Source organism: Rissa tridactyla, chromosome 17 (genome assembly GCF_028500815.1).
Source record: "Rissa tridactyla isolate bRisTri1 chromosome 17, bRisTri1.patW.cur.20221130, whole genome shotgun sequence".
NCBI lineage: Eukaryota > Metazoa > Chordata > Aves > Charadriiformes > Laridae > Rissa > Rissa tridactyla.
In genome coordinates, this window is record NC_071482.1 from 6776305 (window position 1) to 6790976 (window position 14672).

Sequence of the window (14672 nt, forward strand, 5' to 3'; positions counted from 1 at the left end):
CCTTGAACCCCTCCAGGGATGGGGCAGCCACAGCTTCTCTGGGCACCCTGGGCCAGGGGCTCACCGCTCTCACAGGAAAGCATTTCCTTTCAGGATGAAGGTGCGGAGATGCCGTGTTAAAGGTCAGTGCAGGAATGCTGCCAATTAGCACTGGAAGGTAATCAGTCGCAGGTCCTTGCTGTGACTTGGCACTTCTCCGTGGTCAGTGATGCTGGCAGCAGAGGAGCAGCTGCATTCAGGGGCTGTCCGAATTTTCGGCACAGCGCTGCTGTGGTGGGGCCCTGCTTCTGAAGCATCTTCAAGTATTTGCTAAGGGGAGTCTTACCTCTGGGCTTTGTTCCTGGAATATTCTTTGTTTCAGTGTGATTAGCGGATGCACGGATCAATCCCAACGGTTAAAGAGCTCGTGCGGTCCGTTTGGCAGCTGTTCTGTCACATCACGTCTCAGTCATGGATACGTGACACTGTTCTCCCTGTCCTTTGCTGTCAGGGAAACTGAGGCATGATGGTGGCACTGGCTTGTCCGTGTTCAGAGCAGACACGACAGTACACACCAGGCGTTCCGGCTCTTGCTAGAGATTTTTTGCTACATCACGCTCTTTCTTCTAAAAATACTTACGTTTATTTCTAGGCAAATTACTGGGTTCTTACTTATGAATGTAGAAGTCATTTTCCTCTATGTATATTTTATTAAACATGTTCTCAGGTCTAAGACTGACTTTAATTCAATTTAACTAAAACCACATAGAGCTTTTTTAACAAGCTCTTTAAACACGCTTAATTTGAATGCTTCAGGAGTATCGCTTATTGCTCATGCTCGACAGACCAAGCGCACGCAGTAAGGCCGGGACACGGCGGAGAGCTTTGTGCGTTCAAAGTGTCTTCTCCTGACTTACAGGAGAATATGCCTTTTTCTGTAATGGGACTACACAGGCCTGCAAATATACTGACCCATATTTCATTTCAGTTTTCTAAAGGAATCAAATATTAAAGGGCTTGTGAATACAGTATTCTGACAGCGAACAAAGGTCAGGGGTTGGTGAGATTTGAGTACAGATAATCGAGATGCTCGGAGCTCTCTCCGTTGAATTTCACGTTCCATACGTGCAGCCAGGTGCAGAAACCCAGCTGAAGTCCTTCTGTCTCTCTCGAGTTCCACTCGAGGTTTAGGGGTGTGCTGCACACTTGGCCTCTCTCACCCTCTCTCTTCCAAGTTGGGTATCTCTGCCCTGTGAACCAAGCTTAGAAAACAGACCTATAACCGTATTTTACAGAACTAATTATTCGGTTTGTAGAAGTTTTGGCTGCAGCATTTTATAAAATTGACTCTTACGCCGGTCATTTTATGTTGGATAATGTTATGGAGCATCAGGCGAGCAGAGTCCGAGGAAAATGTTTAATAGCTGTTGGTTTAACAATTCAGATCTTAAACCCACTACATTCAATATTGTGTCTCTTTCTGTTTTTACTACAGGTTGGATTTTTTCCTAGTGAGTGCGTTGAACTAATTAACGACAAAGTTCCTCAGTCCGTGACCAATTCTGTGCCAAAACCAGGTAAGTGTATTAAGTTTTATGATGCCGTAGAAATAAAATGGAGTTACCTGTTTGCTGTTCCGTGTTTAATATCTCCTTTATACGTACGATGTTGTACTCTGTGTATTGATCATCCTTTATACATACCACGTTATCCGTTTATGTGTTGATCACCCGCACGTTACCTCTCTCTGAATAGTTGCCACTGTTGAATGTCTTTCATCTGCGGTGTTCTGTAAGCTCGTATCTACGTCCATCTCCTGCACGATTTGAAAGGTTTTAAGCTTGTAAGAATTTAAGATTCCTTCCGCAATCTGTCACGAGTGATTCCATGCAACATCCCCGTTCTTGGTGTCCCGAGATTGTTGCATGTTAGGTTTTTTTCGTACAGAACATACAGGTGACCCAAAAATGTTTATGCTGACTTAGGTGGAACAGATTAATTAGGTACTGGAAGCTTCTTTCTGTTTGGGGATTGATGGAGAAAGTCAGATATAACAGAACTTGGAATCCTAATTGCTTCTGCTCTGGGTGTATGGCTCCATCTACTCCCTGCTGTCTTCTGGACAGTTCTGTAGTGTATGAAAGACAGGGAAATTAATCCCAAGCTTTGCCGATGAAAGGAAAAATAAATAGAAAACGAGATCTTGGATATGACGCTACTGTCGTCCCAGTATACACTGGAAGTGAAGTTAGATGAGCTGGCATAACTGAGATCTCTGCAGAATTTACTGGTGGTGAAGCTTTTGTTTAATTCTTCCCATTTAAAAAAAAATAAATTATGTATTCATATTTAGAAAGATATATCTGTATGTCTCTTATACTGAGAGAAAGCAGTTTGAAGTTGCTGATCTTTCTTAAAGCAAGTTGAGTTGGAAAGCTGGTTAACTGGCGTTCTTTTCATCTGTTTTCTTCATTTTAATGGTGTTCCTTACCTTATAAGATTGCTGACTTGATACTTTAAAACAAATAGATGTGATTCGAAAGTTTGACTTCTACGAAGGAAAGTGCATTTTATCAGATCTTGGGTTACAGCTTGGAGCTTTTGCTTCAGCAGTAAGAAGAGGTGAGCATCCCAAGCCATCAGCGCGCTGCGTTCATCTGCCCGCTTCAGAGAGCGGCCAGTTTAGGGAAATAGTTTTCTCAGCCACTGGCATCTCCAGCCTTTGTTATTCCTGGGAACACACAAACATATTTGCTAGAATCAGTGTCACAGAGATCACTCGCAATTCAAAGCGCTGCAGCAGGTGGTCGTTCCATCAATCCAGTATCTGCCCAGTGTTTGAAGCTGGTCTCTGAACGCTGGGATCAGTCACTTCTCCCTGCCCCGGCAGCCACAGCGTGTCGACAAGGGCAACTTTAAATCTGAATAAAGTCCAGGCTGATAGATACAATCATAAGCAAGTGCTTATTATTAAACATGGCTCAGGCAATTAAACGTCCTGGGCTGCTAGTGAATAGTTTCTTGCTCTGCTTTAATGAGAGATAACGAAGCAGCTTAGATTAATAGATTCTATTTGGCTTTAACAACGCACTAGGGGGTGGATTTCCTCTTTCAGTCCTGGGAAATGTTTGTTATACAGTTGATACCAAAAGCCCAAGCCCTGTTAAAAGTAATAAGTTGAAAGATATTGCCAAGTCATGAGGCTGTCCCTGTTGACCTTCCCTGATAGTTGTTCTTTGCGTACAATTAAAGGCAAAAGGCTGCTCTAGAAGAAGACTAACGAGCTTTCAGATGTAAGGGCTGCTCGAGCGGGCGTCGCAGCTGTCTCTTGTCATCCTGCCCTGCCCTTCCTTCGCGTGCAGAATTGATGAGAGCGTTTCTTTGGAGCATTATGCTTTCTATTTTTTCCACCTTGGGAAGTAACGGCAGCGGTGGTGTGGAGGCTGAAGCCTGGAAGACTTTTGCTGGGTTGTTAGAGGAGGAGCCAGGGAGGAGGTTCCCATAGTTGAGGCGTGTTGAGGGTGATGCTGGGGAACTCGAGGAATCTCTCTGCCTGGAGGAGAAAATGCCGGGGCGAGAGGATGAAGGGGGAGGAGGAAGCGTTGGCGGTCCCTGGGCTGGGTTACCCTGGCTGTACGGGGCAGCGCATCTCCGGAGGGTGGCACGGGGCAGCGGGGGCTCGCGGAGCACCCAGTGCCTCGGGCAGCACTGCTGGGAAATGGGAAACTGGAGCTTTCCGAGAGGTTCCTCCAGGGCCTGCCTGGGAATTGCAGGAGAGCTTGCATTTTCCTCACCCGTATTCCATGGGTTTAGTGTCTTCTAACCTGTGGCTTAAACATACAGGGTATTTCTCATCCACATAAATATCCACATCAACTGATTTTCTCCCCTTATCTGTATTTAAAACATCAGATTGGCTTTTCCCAATGAAATAGAGACTTTTCTAAAAGGAACCACTTGGAGCTTTTCTCCTTACTCGGCATTAGCAGGGCATTTCATTTAGAATTAATATGAAGTTTTAGATTTGGGCTTGATAAGACATACTTATCAGCGTGCAAACTTTATTTTCTTTAATCAAAATACAATGTGTAGAGCATCGAGGACATTTTGTATTTGCAGCATAAAGCTCTTTGCCACGAAGGAATTTACAAACATAAAACTCCTTGTGTTGTTTAATTGTCCCTAGATTTGGCGGGGTTGAGCAATCTAATGAAAAGCAGATGGGAAGCAAAGAACTTCCTGCCCTGCCTTTTTATTATTGTTTATAATTAGAAGGTTTGATTTGCAGAAGCGATGGGGACAGCATGCTAATAGAACCATAAAATACGGCAGCGGTCTGTAATGCAGTACAAATAATGACTGAGGTTGACATGAAAATGAAACACGGGGAACGGGAGAGGAGGGTCAGGTTTAAGTGCAAACTCTGCTTTTAGAAATGATATTTTCTTTGACTGGGGAGGTGCACGTTTACAGCAGGGATAACGCAGCCGCTGCCTGGGGTAAAGGAAAGAAAAGGGACCATACAGGAAAACTGTCTGTTTTATTCAATTTGGAAAATTCAAAGCAATAAGAAAGAATATTGGTTTTGCCTTGAGTCACCTCTGAAATACACTTGACACTGAAGTGTGGCTTGTCAAAGCTGTTGTCTCCCAAAGTGCTGCGAGGGCAGGGATGCTCGCGGAGACGTGTATGGATCCGTGCGTGTATGCGCACGCAGGCTGTCCCCTGAAAATTAAAGTCCCTTTCATTACTGCTTAACAAAATTGGTCAGCCTTTTCCTTTTTCAAACACAGTACGCAGGAGAAATTCATACAAGGAAAGAAGGGGTGCGCAGGGGGTCCTGAAGTTACCTGCAGCTGGTATTTTCCCGTCAGTATTGTACTAAGCCCATGCCCCATTTTTTTCATGTTCGGTGCTGTAAGAAAATGCTTTTTTTTTCAGGTGGGAAGCAAACTGATAATCCTGTTTATGTAGGAAGGTAGCATGGGCTCACCAAAGCCCAGATTGCTTGAGCACTTGCCTTTTTTCCTAAATTCTTTCTGGATTCTTACTCGGTTACAATACTGCAGTGATAACTTCTTAGCCTAAATTATTATATTGAATTGGAATTTCGGTACTGCAGTAGACGGAATCGGCTTGTGTTTGTAAGGATTTTTAAAAAGACAGAGGATAAAGGTTGCATTTGAATTTCAGATATTCGGTGAGAAGTGAATCTTTTAAATATTCATTGTGCTGCTTAGCAGAAAAAAAAGTGAATAGCTGTTTTGTTTTTTCCTTCTAAGTGAGCTTTTGGGAATCGCCTGGAGATTGTGGCCGTGTTCACTCTTCCCATTCCCTTCTGTCCGTCTCCGGTTGGTCTTTTCTGGGAAGAGCATGTGTGTGTGTTCATTCATATTGTCCCCACTCGTCACTTCGGCAATGTTAACAGCAGCACGTCTCAGTTATCTGTTTCAGTCCGTCCTTTCTCCTAATTGTGGATATTTGTGGTTTAACAATATTTAAAATCGCATCTCATGCTTCACCTCATACACGCAATTTGTTTGCTGTCTTTTGCTAACGAGTAGCATCTTGGGACGGTTAGAGCTTAAGTGAAGACTTGGGGGATGAGAAGGTAATGTTTCCCTTTCTTTTTTTCAAAACAATAACCGTTTTTAAAATGTCAGGGGTTGTTCTCACCAGTTCCTCAGTCTTGTTTAGGATAAAAGCAGGAATAACCCCAGCAGCTCTGCCCAACTTTATGGAGGATTTTTCAAATTACTGTCCCGTCTGTTCATTTGTTTAAATTTAACAGGTAAATGTACTCTTACGATACGCAACTTAGGACACATTAAAGGGTACTTTTTAGTATTACAAGCTGTTGTAAATGAATAATATTTTTTTAAAACCTAAATAGATTAATCTGGGTCAGCGTGCCAAATGCAGATAATCCACTAAACTACAGGAGGATGGAAATTGAGGTCTGGATCAGGCAACAGACTCTGTTCTGACCTCCTGAAGGCTCTGGTACGGCGCTGAATGAATTAATTTTAACTGCAAAAATGCAAACTGAATTATATTCATTGTCTTAGAGCTGTTGCAATCATAACAGACTCTTAAGAGGTCACGCCTGGTTTGAAACAGGCTAGTTGCTAACCCCTGGACAACAAAGACTGGGTTTTTTGGTTTGGTTTTTTTTTTAACTAAAAAAACCCAGGAAGAACAAGGTGCAAATAAAAGTTACATTCTGCAGGTGCCTGGGTTGAACAGCCATTTGACACTGACGAGTGCATATAAAGAAAATACAGAAAGATAAAATGTATGCAGTTAGTACCAGTCTCGTTAATCTTATGTAAACAAACCAATTGTTTGGGGTTCAGCATTCGACTGCCTCGTTAAAGCCAAATTAAATGAAAATTTTCTTGAGCCAAGCCAGGCATCCATTCCCAGCGTGGAAGCAGGCAGGGCATGAACACACCAAGGTGCTCGGGGCCGCCCAGGAGACAGAAAAAGCGCTCTCGGTATTGACAGCCCTAAGGACCAATCCTTCCAGAAATCCTGTTCTCTTGGCTCCCGTGGAGCTCAGGCAGAGCCCTGAGTGAGCGGAGATTTCGGGATGAAAGATCAACGCCCAAAAAAAAGTGTAAAAACGGCTTCTTCGGGAGACTCGCACGTGTCTTTAGACTGTGCTGCAGAGATTTCTCCAAGGCCCCAAAAGCCGCCGTGATTGAGCCTTGCTGGGCTGGGTGTTCACAGGGAGACTTCAGCAGGACAATGCCAACTTGCTTAACCCCCGGATTTGAGCTGGGCCGATCTCTTCTTTCCTGGACTTTGTGTTTTCTCTCTTTCATCCAAAAAAAACCCCCAACACAAAAAGCTAACACTTGGCAGCAAGAGCCAAGTCTCTGCCTTCTCTGCAATTAATGATTTTTGGGAAGAACACCTCTTGTCAACAGGAAAACACAGACAATTGAGACAAAATTGAGACAAATCTCTTGAGACAGTTTTGGTTTTCTTTTTGCAGAGAATGAGAAATAAGGCAGATGTCTGCTTTAGCACCATTAGAAATGGAGGAAAGCTAAATGTGTAAGGAACCGAATTACGCAAAAATGTAAACTTACAGATCTGGGAGTTGTTTTCTTTTTTGTAAGTGGTTGGCATTGTCCATCTCCATAAAGAAACGGTACGTCTTCCAGTCCTGTTTCTGACTCAACAAAGTACTTAAACATGGGCTTAACCATAAACACATGCTCAGCAGCCACGGGAAGTAACGCAAACAAATCCCGGGCTCCGCTCGCTTGCTCAGCAGGGATGGGCCTCCTGCTAAAAGTTCAACCATGCAAAATATTGGGTTGGTTTTGGTTTTATTGGTTGGGGTTTTTTGGGGTTTTTTTTGAGCTGGGACACACTGGCTGGGGAATTCTTGGATCCTAATGAATTGCCAAAGTGTTTAGGGAATAAAGCGCCAAACAGCTTGAAGGACTGGGTCGGTGATCGTATTTGGCGCTGTGTATAGCCTCGCTGAGCTTTATATGAAATTAACCCATTTGCAATGGGTGCATGTTTTAACCAGCTTCTTTTTGTTTGTTTGTTTCTTTCTTTCTTTTTTTTAATTATACCTTCCCAGTCTCCCCTGCCCACGGAGCCCGTCCAGCGTCTTGGAGCTACTTCCCCCCTTGTACGTTTTCATTTATTCCTTTTTTCTTCTTTCACTCTTTCTCTCTCTCTCTGTGTTTCTCTCTTTTTTTTTTCCATCTTCTGGACATGCAGGTCAGCAGCACTGATGCTTTGAAGGATATTCAGGGAAACCAAACCTTTAGTCTTATCGTGCCTTTTTAAAAGCTCTTTGGACATAAAACAATACAGCAGGGAAACAAAGAAACTGATCTTCTGTTGGAGATGGTAGAATCATTTTGAATCAATAAAGCCCTAACTGAAAGGAATTAAGTGCCAGGCAACCAAAGACAAATGTCAGTTTGAAAGAAAGAGAAGTTAAAAATGGGTGATGGAGAGGAATTAAACATGGCTCTTCGAGTTTGTTAGAACTTGAAAATCTTCAGCAGCAGAGATTCTTTTTTTTTTAAGATCAGGAAATGTTGTTTGTGCTCAGCATCTCCCACTGCCCAAAGGGAAGCTGTGCAGTTACGTGGGAACGGCTTCTGTATCCAAGAGCCCTGCTTTGTGTTGCCATGGGCTTTTTTAGATCCTGCTAGTGCTAATCTAAACCTCAGAGCGATAACCTGGCATTGGTAAAATCAGAGGCTGTGTCCATAGATCGAACATTTTTTACAGTAAAGGTCTCATTCACATGTATCGACCCCGGAATGTTGTTTGGAGTTCCTAAATCAGTCTTAAAACTAGATATACATATACTGTAGGTAGGTATATATAACAAAATATATAATATGTATATTTATGCATGTATATATATGCTTTCCTCGTGCACATAGACACTTGCAGCCTGTTGGCATGGAGACTGCACACCAGTACCCTCGTACCGTGGGGAGATGGCATGTGGGTCCTGTTCCCCATAATTCCTCCGGAAGAATGTTATTTGACAGCAAACTTCTTGTTTCTGGTGTGAAGACTCCACTTTCTGAGCACCTTCCTGAGCGGGTGCCAGCATTGTCAGATGTTGTCCAGACAGAAAGGCAGAAGCCCCAGAGAGGAAGGGCAGAACGGGGTTTGTATTTCAGATATGAACACGGCGAGTGCGTGTGGTGAGGCTTCCACTGCACACAGCCAAACCAACAACAGGAGCCAGGGACTATTTAAACTGGGGTAGAGTTTGTAAGAATGAGGGCAAAATTTATTGCTGTAACTGGCTGTACCCACTGCTAAATGACTAAACTGCCAAGAAGTTTGGGAGGAATCAAGATAGTGAATGCTTGTAAGATCCAAGGAGTTCCCTTTGGACGTACAGGTACGGAGAAAAGATTTTTCCTCCTTTATAGTCAAATTCCTTGAATCCCTGAGCCCTTTGAAGAGCCATTCCTGCCAAGGATTGGTAGCAGTTAACTTCAGGTAATAAAGGCGGGGTTGGGCTTTTTGCCCTTTTCAAGAGGAATATCCAGAATGCCAGATTTCTGGTTGCCTAACCCCACCTGGAAGGTCAGCCTGCAGAGCCGCCCTCCTTGGTAAGCTGCTTGTGAGAAGGAAGAGTTCCACACCAGAGCAGCTATAATATTTCTACTCAAAGGTATAAAGCTTATGAGTGGTTCTGCTTGTTTTTCATGTGAAATTAATGTCTTTTGACAGCCGTCTCCCTTTGCGAGTCATGTAGTTGGAACAGAGAGTAGGGACTTGGCTATGGCCGTGCGCAGAGCGCCGTGAGAGAGATGGCATGCCACAGCCTCACGTGCCCAAGCGCTGCTCTGGGGGCAGTTTAGAATGGGGCTTCTTGTTTAGAATATTGCTGTGTCCCACACGTGGTGGCTGCTAGTAGTAATTCAGGAAGATATTTTATGTATTTTTAAAGTAGGGAAGCCTTGAGGTCCTGTTCAGACTTCGCTGGTGTTAGGGGGAAGTTGCTTTCTGGGCTCGTGAAGCAGTTTTTAGGCACTGAAGTTCTTTTTTGGCCCTCGGCTTCCCCAGGTAAAACCAGCTGAGGTGTGAACAGGGAGGCAAGGGCTGAGGTATGTTACTGAGGCTGGGACAGAGTGCCCCTGCAAATGAGCTCTAAAGCTTTAGTCTCCCAACCGTACCAAAGAGCATTATTGCGCAAGATGCAGCTCTGTTTAAAATCACTGATTCTTCCACTAGCGTTTGCCAATCTAAATTGAGACCTACTTTATATAATTTTTTTAAAGTTGTTTTTACAGTGACAACTCTGGTTGCAGTGATATGTGCACGTAATACGCGTGTTTGCAGTGGAGTTGAGAACTAGACTGCGCACGCTGTGGTCACACCTGAGCCAGCTCTAAGCCCAGTTGCTCAGGTACCAGTAGCATCCACCTTCATCCTTGGCAGCGCAAGTTTCCTTGGATTTGGGTGTTTACTGTGCTTATTTCATCTCACATCATCTTTTTTTGCTATTCATCCTGTGGGGTGGGCATGTCACTTCACTTAGACTACTTCTTTTTGCACGCAGACGTTGCTAGTTAAGGACGCTTCAGGTCTAGAACATGCCAGAGAAGCAACACCTTAGAACACATAACACTGAAATCTGGATTTCTCTAGCACTGTTTGTTTCTCTAATTCCTGTCTCTACAAATTGAATTGTTAGTCTCCTGCCGTTTTTTCCGGGAGATGCTTTGATTTAACTTTGTCCTTTCTCTTGCCTTCTGTCTGTCCCTCTGCCCTCTTCCCGCCTGGCCGTAATGATGTGCAGATTTGGAGATGGATAGTGTAAAGCCAGGTCCTGCACATCTTACAGAGGCTCTCAACCAGTCCCAGCCGAGCTCAGGTAGAGCCCGTTACGTACAACCAGTCTCTCCGGGTCCTAACCAAGTCTAACGCTGTACGTGATAGCAATAACCGCTTACTAACACCCTAGCTTTGGGTACAGAAGCTAGATGTAGCTGAAATAGTTCTTTATTTTTTCTTTTTTTTTTCTTTTTTTTTTTTTTGGTTTTAATATCTGCCTGATTCTAAGAATCTGCCTTTTTGCAGGCGAATTTTGTGCAAGTGAGAGTCCAAATCTTCAGAGTACAGCTTAGCCAGAGCGGGGCTGGCAGAGGGAACGCTCCGCAGTGTCGGTGCCTACGTGGCTATTAGTCTTGTATCAGAAATCAGATGCTTCCCCCCCCCCCCCAACTGCTGAATTTCTAAATATAAAGTCGTCTTCTTTTCCCAGGCTTGCAATTTGTGCCTCAGAAAGATCTACCCAAAGAGTGTGCCAAACCCTCTTTGACCATGTTCTGGAGGAAGGAGGTTGCTTGAATAAGAGAGAACAGAAATGTGGTTAAATACTAGATTTTATGGCGACGTGAATGACCCTAATGTGTACCCAGTTGCACGGTGATAGCAGAAAACAACGGTGTTGTGTTGTCATTGTCATGACAACGTCACTATAGCTTTTCAAAATGAACGTTAAGTAAAATTAAAGTGTTCCAGTGGAGCTGAGGTACGTCTCTGGTACATTTTATGTACTTAAACAATTTGATCGTCAGTTATTGAGAGGTATTTGATAACAGACATTTCAATTTTTTTGTTGTTTTGTTAAATCATATCTGGACTTTTGTTTTCCTGGATGTCCTGAGGGCTTTGAAAGAAAATCTAAGTGGAATTTGAGGAGAGACTGAGTAGCAAGCTGTAAGTTTTGTTTCCCAACAGCCTGGATCGGGGCTTTACGGTAAAGGCAGGCGACGCCTCGTATTTCTTGCAAATTGTCCAGACAATGTGCTGTTCTCTGGTGTCCCTCTGTGTCATCCAGGCCCGTTGTATTGAGGCTGAAATGACTTTGCAGGGTAACTGTACCTGCCATGGAGATCCTCCCAGTCGGTTCTTTGGGTAAAATGAATCGGTTAATGGCTATTTGATATTGAAGTGATGCTAATAAATACGGCCAGCCAGAGCTCGCTCGGGTCCTGCTGTCCGCAGCGCTGGGGTTGTGTTTCAGTTTCTTAAGGAGGCTAATGTTTGGCCAATTCGGGGACTGTAAGCGCCTGGTAAGTGGCAAGCATCTTTTCTAATTGCGTTTCAGCTGATTGCAAATCTTCTTGTGGTTGTCTATGTGCAAAGCTCTGCCTCTGCTGAAATCCTTGTCTCTATTTCCATTGTTACTGTCTAAAATCACCAAAGGCAGATTTATTTTTTAACTAGGCTTTAAGGCTTTATTTTACTCCCGTAATAAGTGTTGTATGCTTCCTTTAAAAAAATAAGAAACTTTTTTAGCAGTGTTATTTTGCTGGTAGTTTGCATCTTGGATACATTAGGAATGCCAAACTTATTAATGCTGCATTGCTTGCTTTCAGCGCCGTGAATTCTGATAAAGTGCTTATTTAATCTGAACTGCTGTGGTAATTACCTGGTTTTAGAAGAAAGGGATTTATTGCCGTGACTGCCCAGGACTGCGCACAGCTATAACACACGCTATTGCAGTGGTTAGGCTTCTTCAATCTTTAAATTCGTGTGCGGAATTGAACTACAAATCAAAACTGCAGCAGCGTTTTCCTGTGAGTTTTTCATTTCCTTGGAGTCTTCCTTCCTCTTTGCTCTCCCTCCCTTGTTTCAAGTGATTCTTCCCCCTTCTTTTTTTTCCTTCCCGTTTTTTGGCAGAAATAGAAAGGGACAAGCACTGTGGGCTGATCTGTGGAAATGCTGCTATATACAGGATTCATCTGGTCTCCTATGAAAATCGCACCATAAAAGCTGTGATTTTGCCAGAAAGTGCGAGCTGGGGAGAAGAGCTCCCTCGAGCCCGTGTGCTGGGAACAGATACTGGCAGAATCTCTGAAGTACAGATCCTGTGTTCTTTGGGCAAGCGTGCATGGGTATATGTCGGCAACCCAATGGCAGCAATGGGAGAAGAGTCATCTCTCTTCACCCCTGTCGGGGGAGCAGATGCAGCAAAAGTTGAATTTTGCTTTAGGAAGCCGGGCAGCGTTGAGCCGTGTGTCGTGTTTGGCATTCTCCGCGCTGGTTTGGGAGAAGGAACCAGGCAGGTCTCTCTCTCTGGGGCTGCTGCTCCAGTGCTCTGGAATTTTTCTTTGACCCAGGCTCTTCCCTCCCCATACCGGGGGCACAGTAGCCCCATGGCTCTCCCCACAGCCAGCTGGTGAGGCACAGCATTTCCAGCGCGATTTGTACAGACGAAGCTGTGAACTCTCTTCTAAATGTCCCGTTTTGCAAGAGGGCACGTTTTTGATGCGTTGTCCTCTGGACCCTGAGGATGGCTGAAGTTGCTCCATAATTTATCATTTTAGGAAGCTGCAAGAGGGTTGCAGGTACGTATGGATGCAGATGGCAATGAAGAACAGTTTTGGGAGTCCTCTACCAAACTGGGACAAGTAATGTATTTACACAGAGCTGAAGAAAAGTTTTCAAAGTTAAAGAGCGTCAAATATGTTTTCTGCACGCTGCAATGAGCCTCTGCCTCTGAGAACATATTTTTATATGTAACTTGCTTTTGAATTTAGCCTTCAGTGGCAGATCTGAAATACTTTTCCTGTACACCTAAATAAAATCTATAAATCTTGGCTAGCTCATAAATAAGAGACGAGTAAGAATTTTAAGTATTTCAAATAAGTTCCTAAGGATACATAGCATTAGGAAGTAAATGTATTTTCTTCTTCCTTCTTAATCCTTTAATCCTTTAACAGTGCAGATGTCCTCTGACAGTAGCAGTAAGAACCAAGCGTCCGTCTTGCCTTTAAGCCCCCATGGTTGTTCCTTACCCGCAGACTCCGTGGAGTAGTTGATGCAGTATTTGCAATCTGAACAAATAGATATTTTTGGAGCACTTCCTGGGTGCTGTGGAAACACGTCTCGATGGTTATCAGGTATTTGTGAGTAAATTGGCTGATGTTTTCTTCAAGAGGCCTGGATTTGGAAGTGTGGAGTTTTCCCTGTGGAAGAGGAAGAATGGGGAGAAGGATACAGTTTGGTTCTGCTGTTTCATTTATATATTTTTTTTTTTCTTTTTTCACTGAAGGAAAAAGAGAGTTTTCTACTCTGTTACCAGACCTTTTTGTCTAAACCCTCCCAGCCCCCAAGAAGGGGGTTGTCATTTCCAAAACAAATGGCATGTGTGCAACGTACGTAGTTTTGGGGGTTCAGTAATTGCACGTGAGCATCACCTGGTACCCTGTGTGATCATTCGCACAAGTGCAAACTGAGTGAAAAAGGTGATTGCTGACCTTTTGGGCTGCTTTGTACAATTTTGGGCACAGCACAGGTGCAGGGCGTCAGAGAAGGAGGTCTCTGTCCCCATCCTCAGCCAGGTGCGCACTCACATTTTTCCTGGCATAGCTCAGTCTGCTGTAAGCAGGAAAAAGATGGTACCCAGAGCTGACACATCGGCCAAAAATCCCCCAAAATCCCAACAAAACCACCCTAACCGCCCAGTGGGGGTGGCAGAAGGGCCCTTTTGTCAGCTTAGGATATGTCAGGGGAGTAGCAGAACTTGTCGCTCTCCCAGTTGAGAATCATCTTCCGTCAGCGTATCCCGCATCTCCACTGGGAGGCACTCCTGGTGTAATTACAGCTCTGGAAATCAGCCTCCGGCCTCCTGAAGGCACCGGGAAGTGCCTGAAACACAGGTAGAAAGAAGGAAGAGACGGATTAATTTCTGCATTCCCTCTAGCGCAGTTTCTCCCTCCAGGGCGGTCACTCGCAGCCTCGGAGCCTTGCTGAAGAACCTCAACCCATAGACAGTAGCTTCAGGCATCCCGCACTTCGACAGGTAATTTTGTGGCAAGTCTTGGCCATGTTTCGTGGGGAATTTTAATCGGGAAAGAAAGCGAACAAGCGTGGTGTATGGATTGGTATGCATCAGTTCGGAATTCATTATGTAGATCTGTGTATTGTGTAAGTAAGAAAGAGATAAATTAGTGTTTCTGTTACGGAAACATTCACGGCGTTTGGGGCTGGCATGCTTAACCTTTTCTGAGAGGTTGAATCCGCCGAAGTAGGGTGATTTCTTGGGAAATAAAGCGGTAAACCTTGGCTGTGTGCAGGGGAGTTGGAGGCACCAATGTGCTATTAGTAAGGCCAGCTTTCTTTTCGCGTGTTCTCTGCTTCGTTCTCACTCTGCCTGCTCTCCACTTACACAGGTT

At 44.2% G+C, this 14672-nt stretch overlaps 1 protein-coding gene across 8 annotated transcripts in view; it reads left to right on the forward strand.

Moving 5' to 3' along the window:
- The window catches only part of ARHGAP32 (Rho GTPase activating protein 32), a 254283-nt gene that overhangs the window by 185249 nt on the left and 54362 nt on the right, over positions 1-14672 (forward strand). For 7 of the 8 annotated variants that reach the window (XM_054223141.1, XM_054223139.1, XM_054223140.1 and 4 more), the window contains one exon: positions 1475-1556. In XM_054223141.1, coding sequence (XP_054079116.1) covers positions 1475-1556 — 82 coding nt within the window. Of the gene's footprint in view, positions 1-1474; positions 1557-7582; positions 7634-10285; positions 10361-14672 lie in introns of all 8 variants that reach the window. The other variant, XM_054223147.1, reaches the window with a different exon arrangement.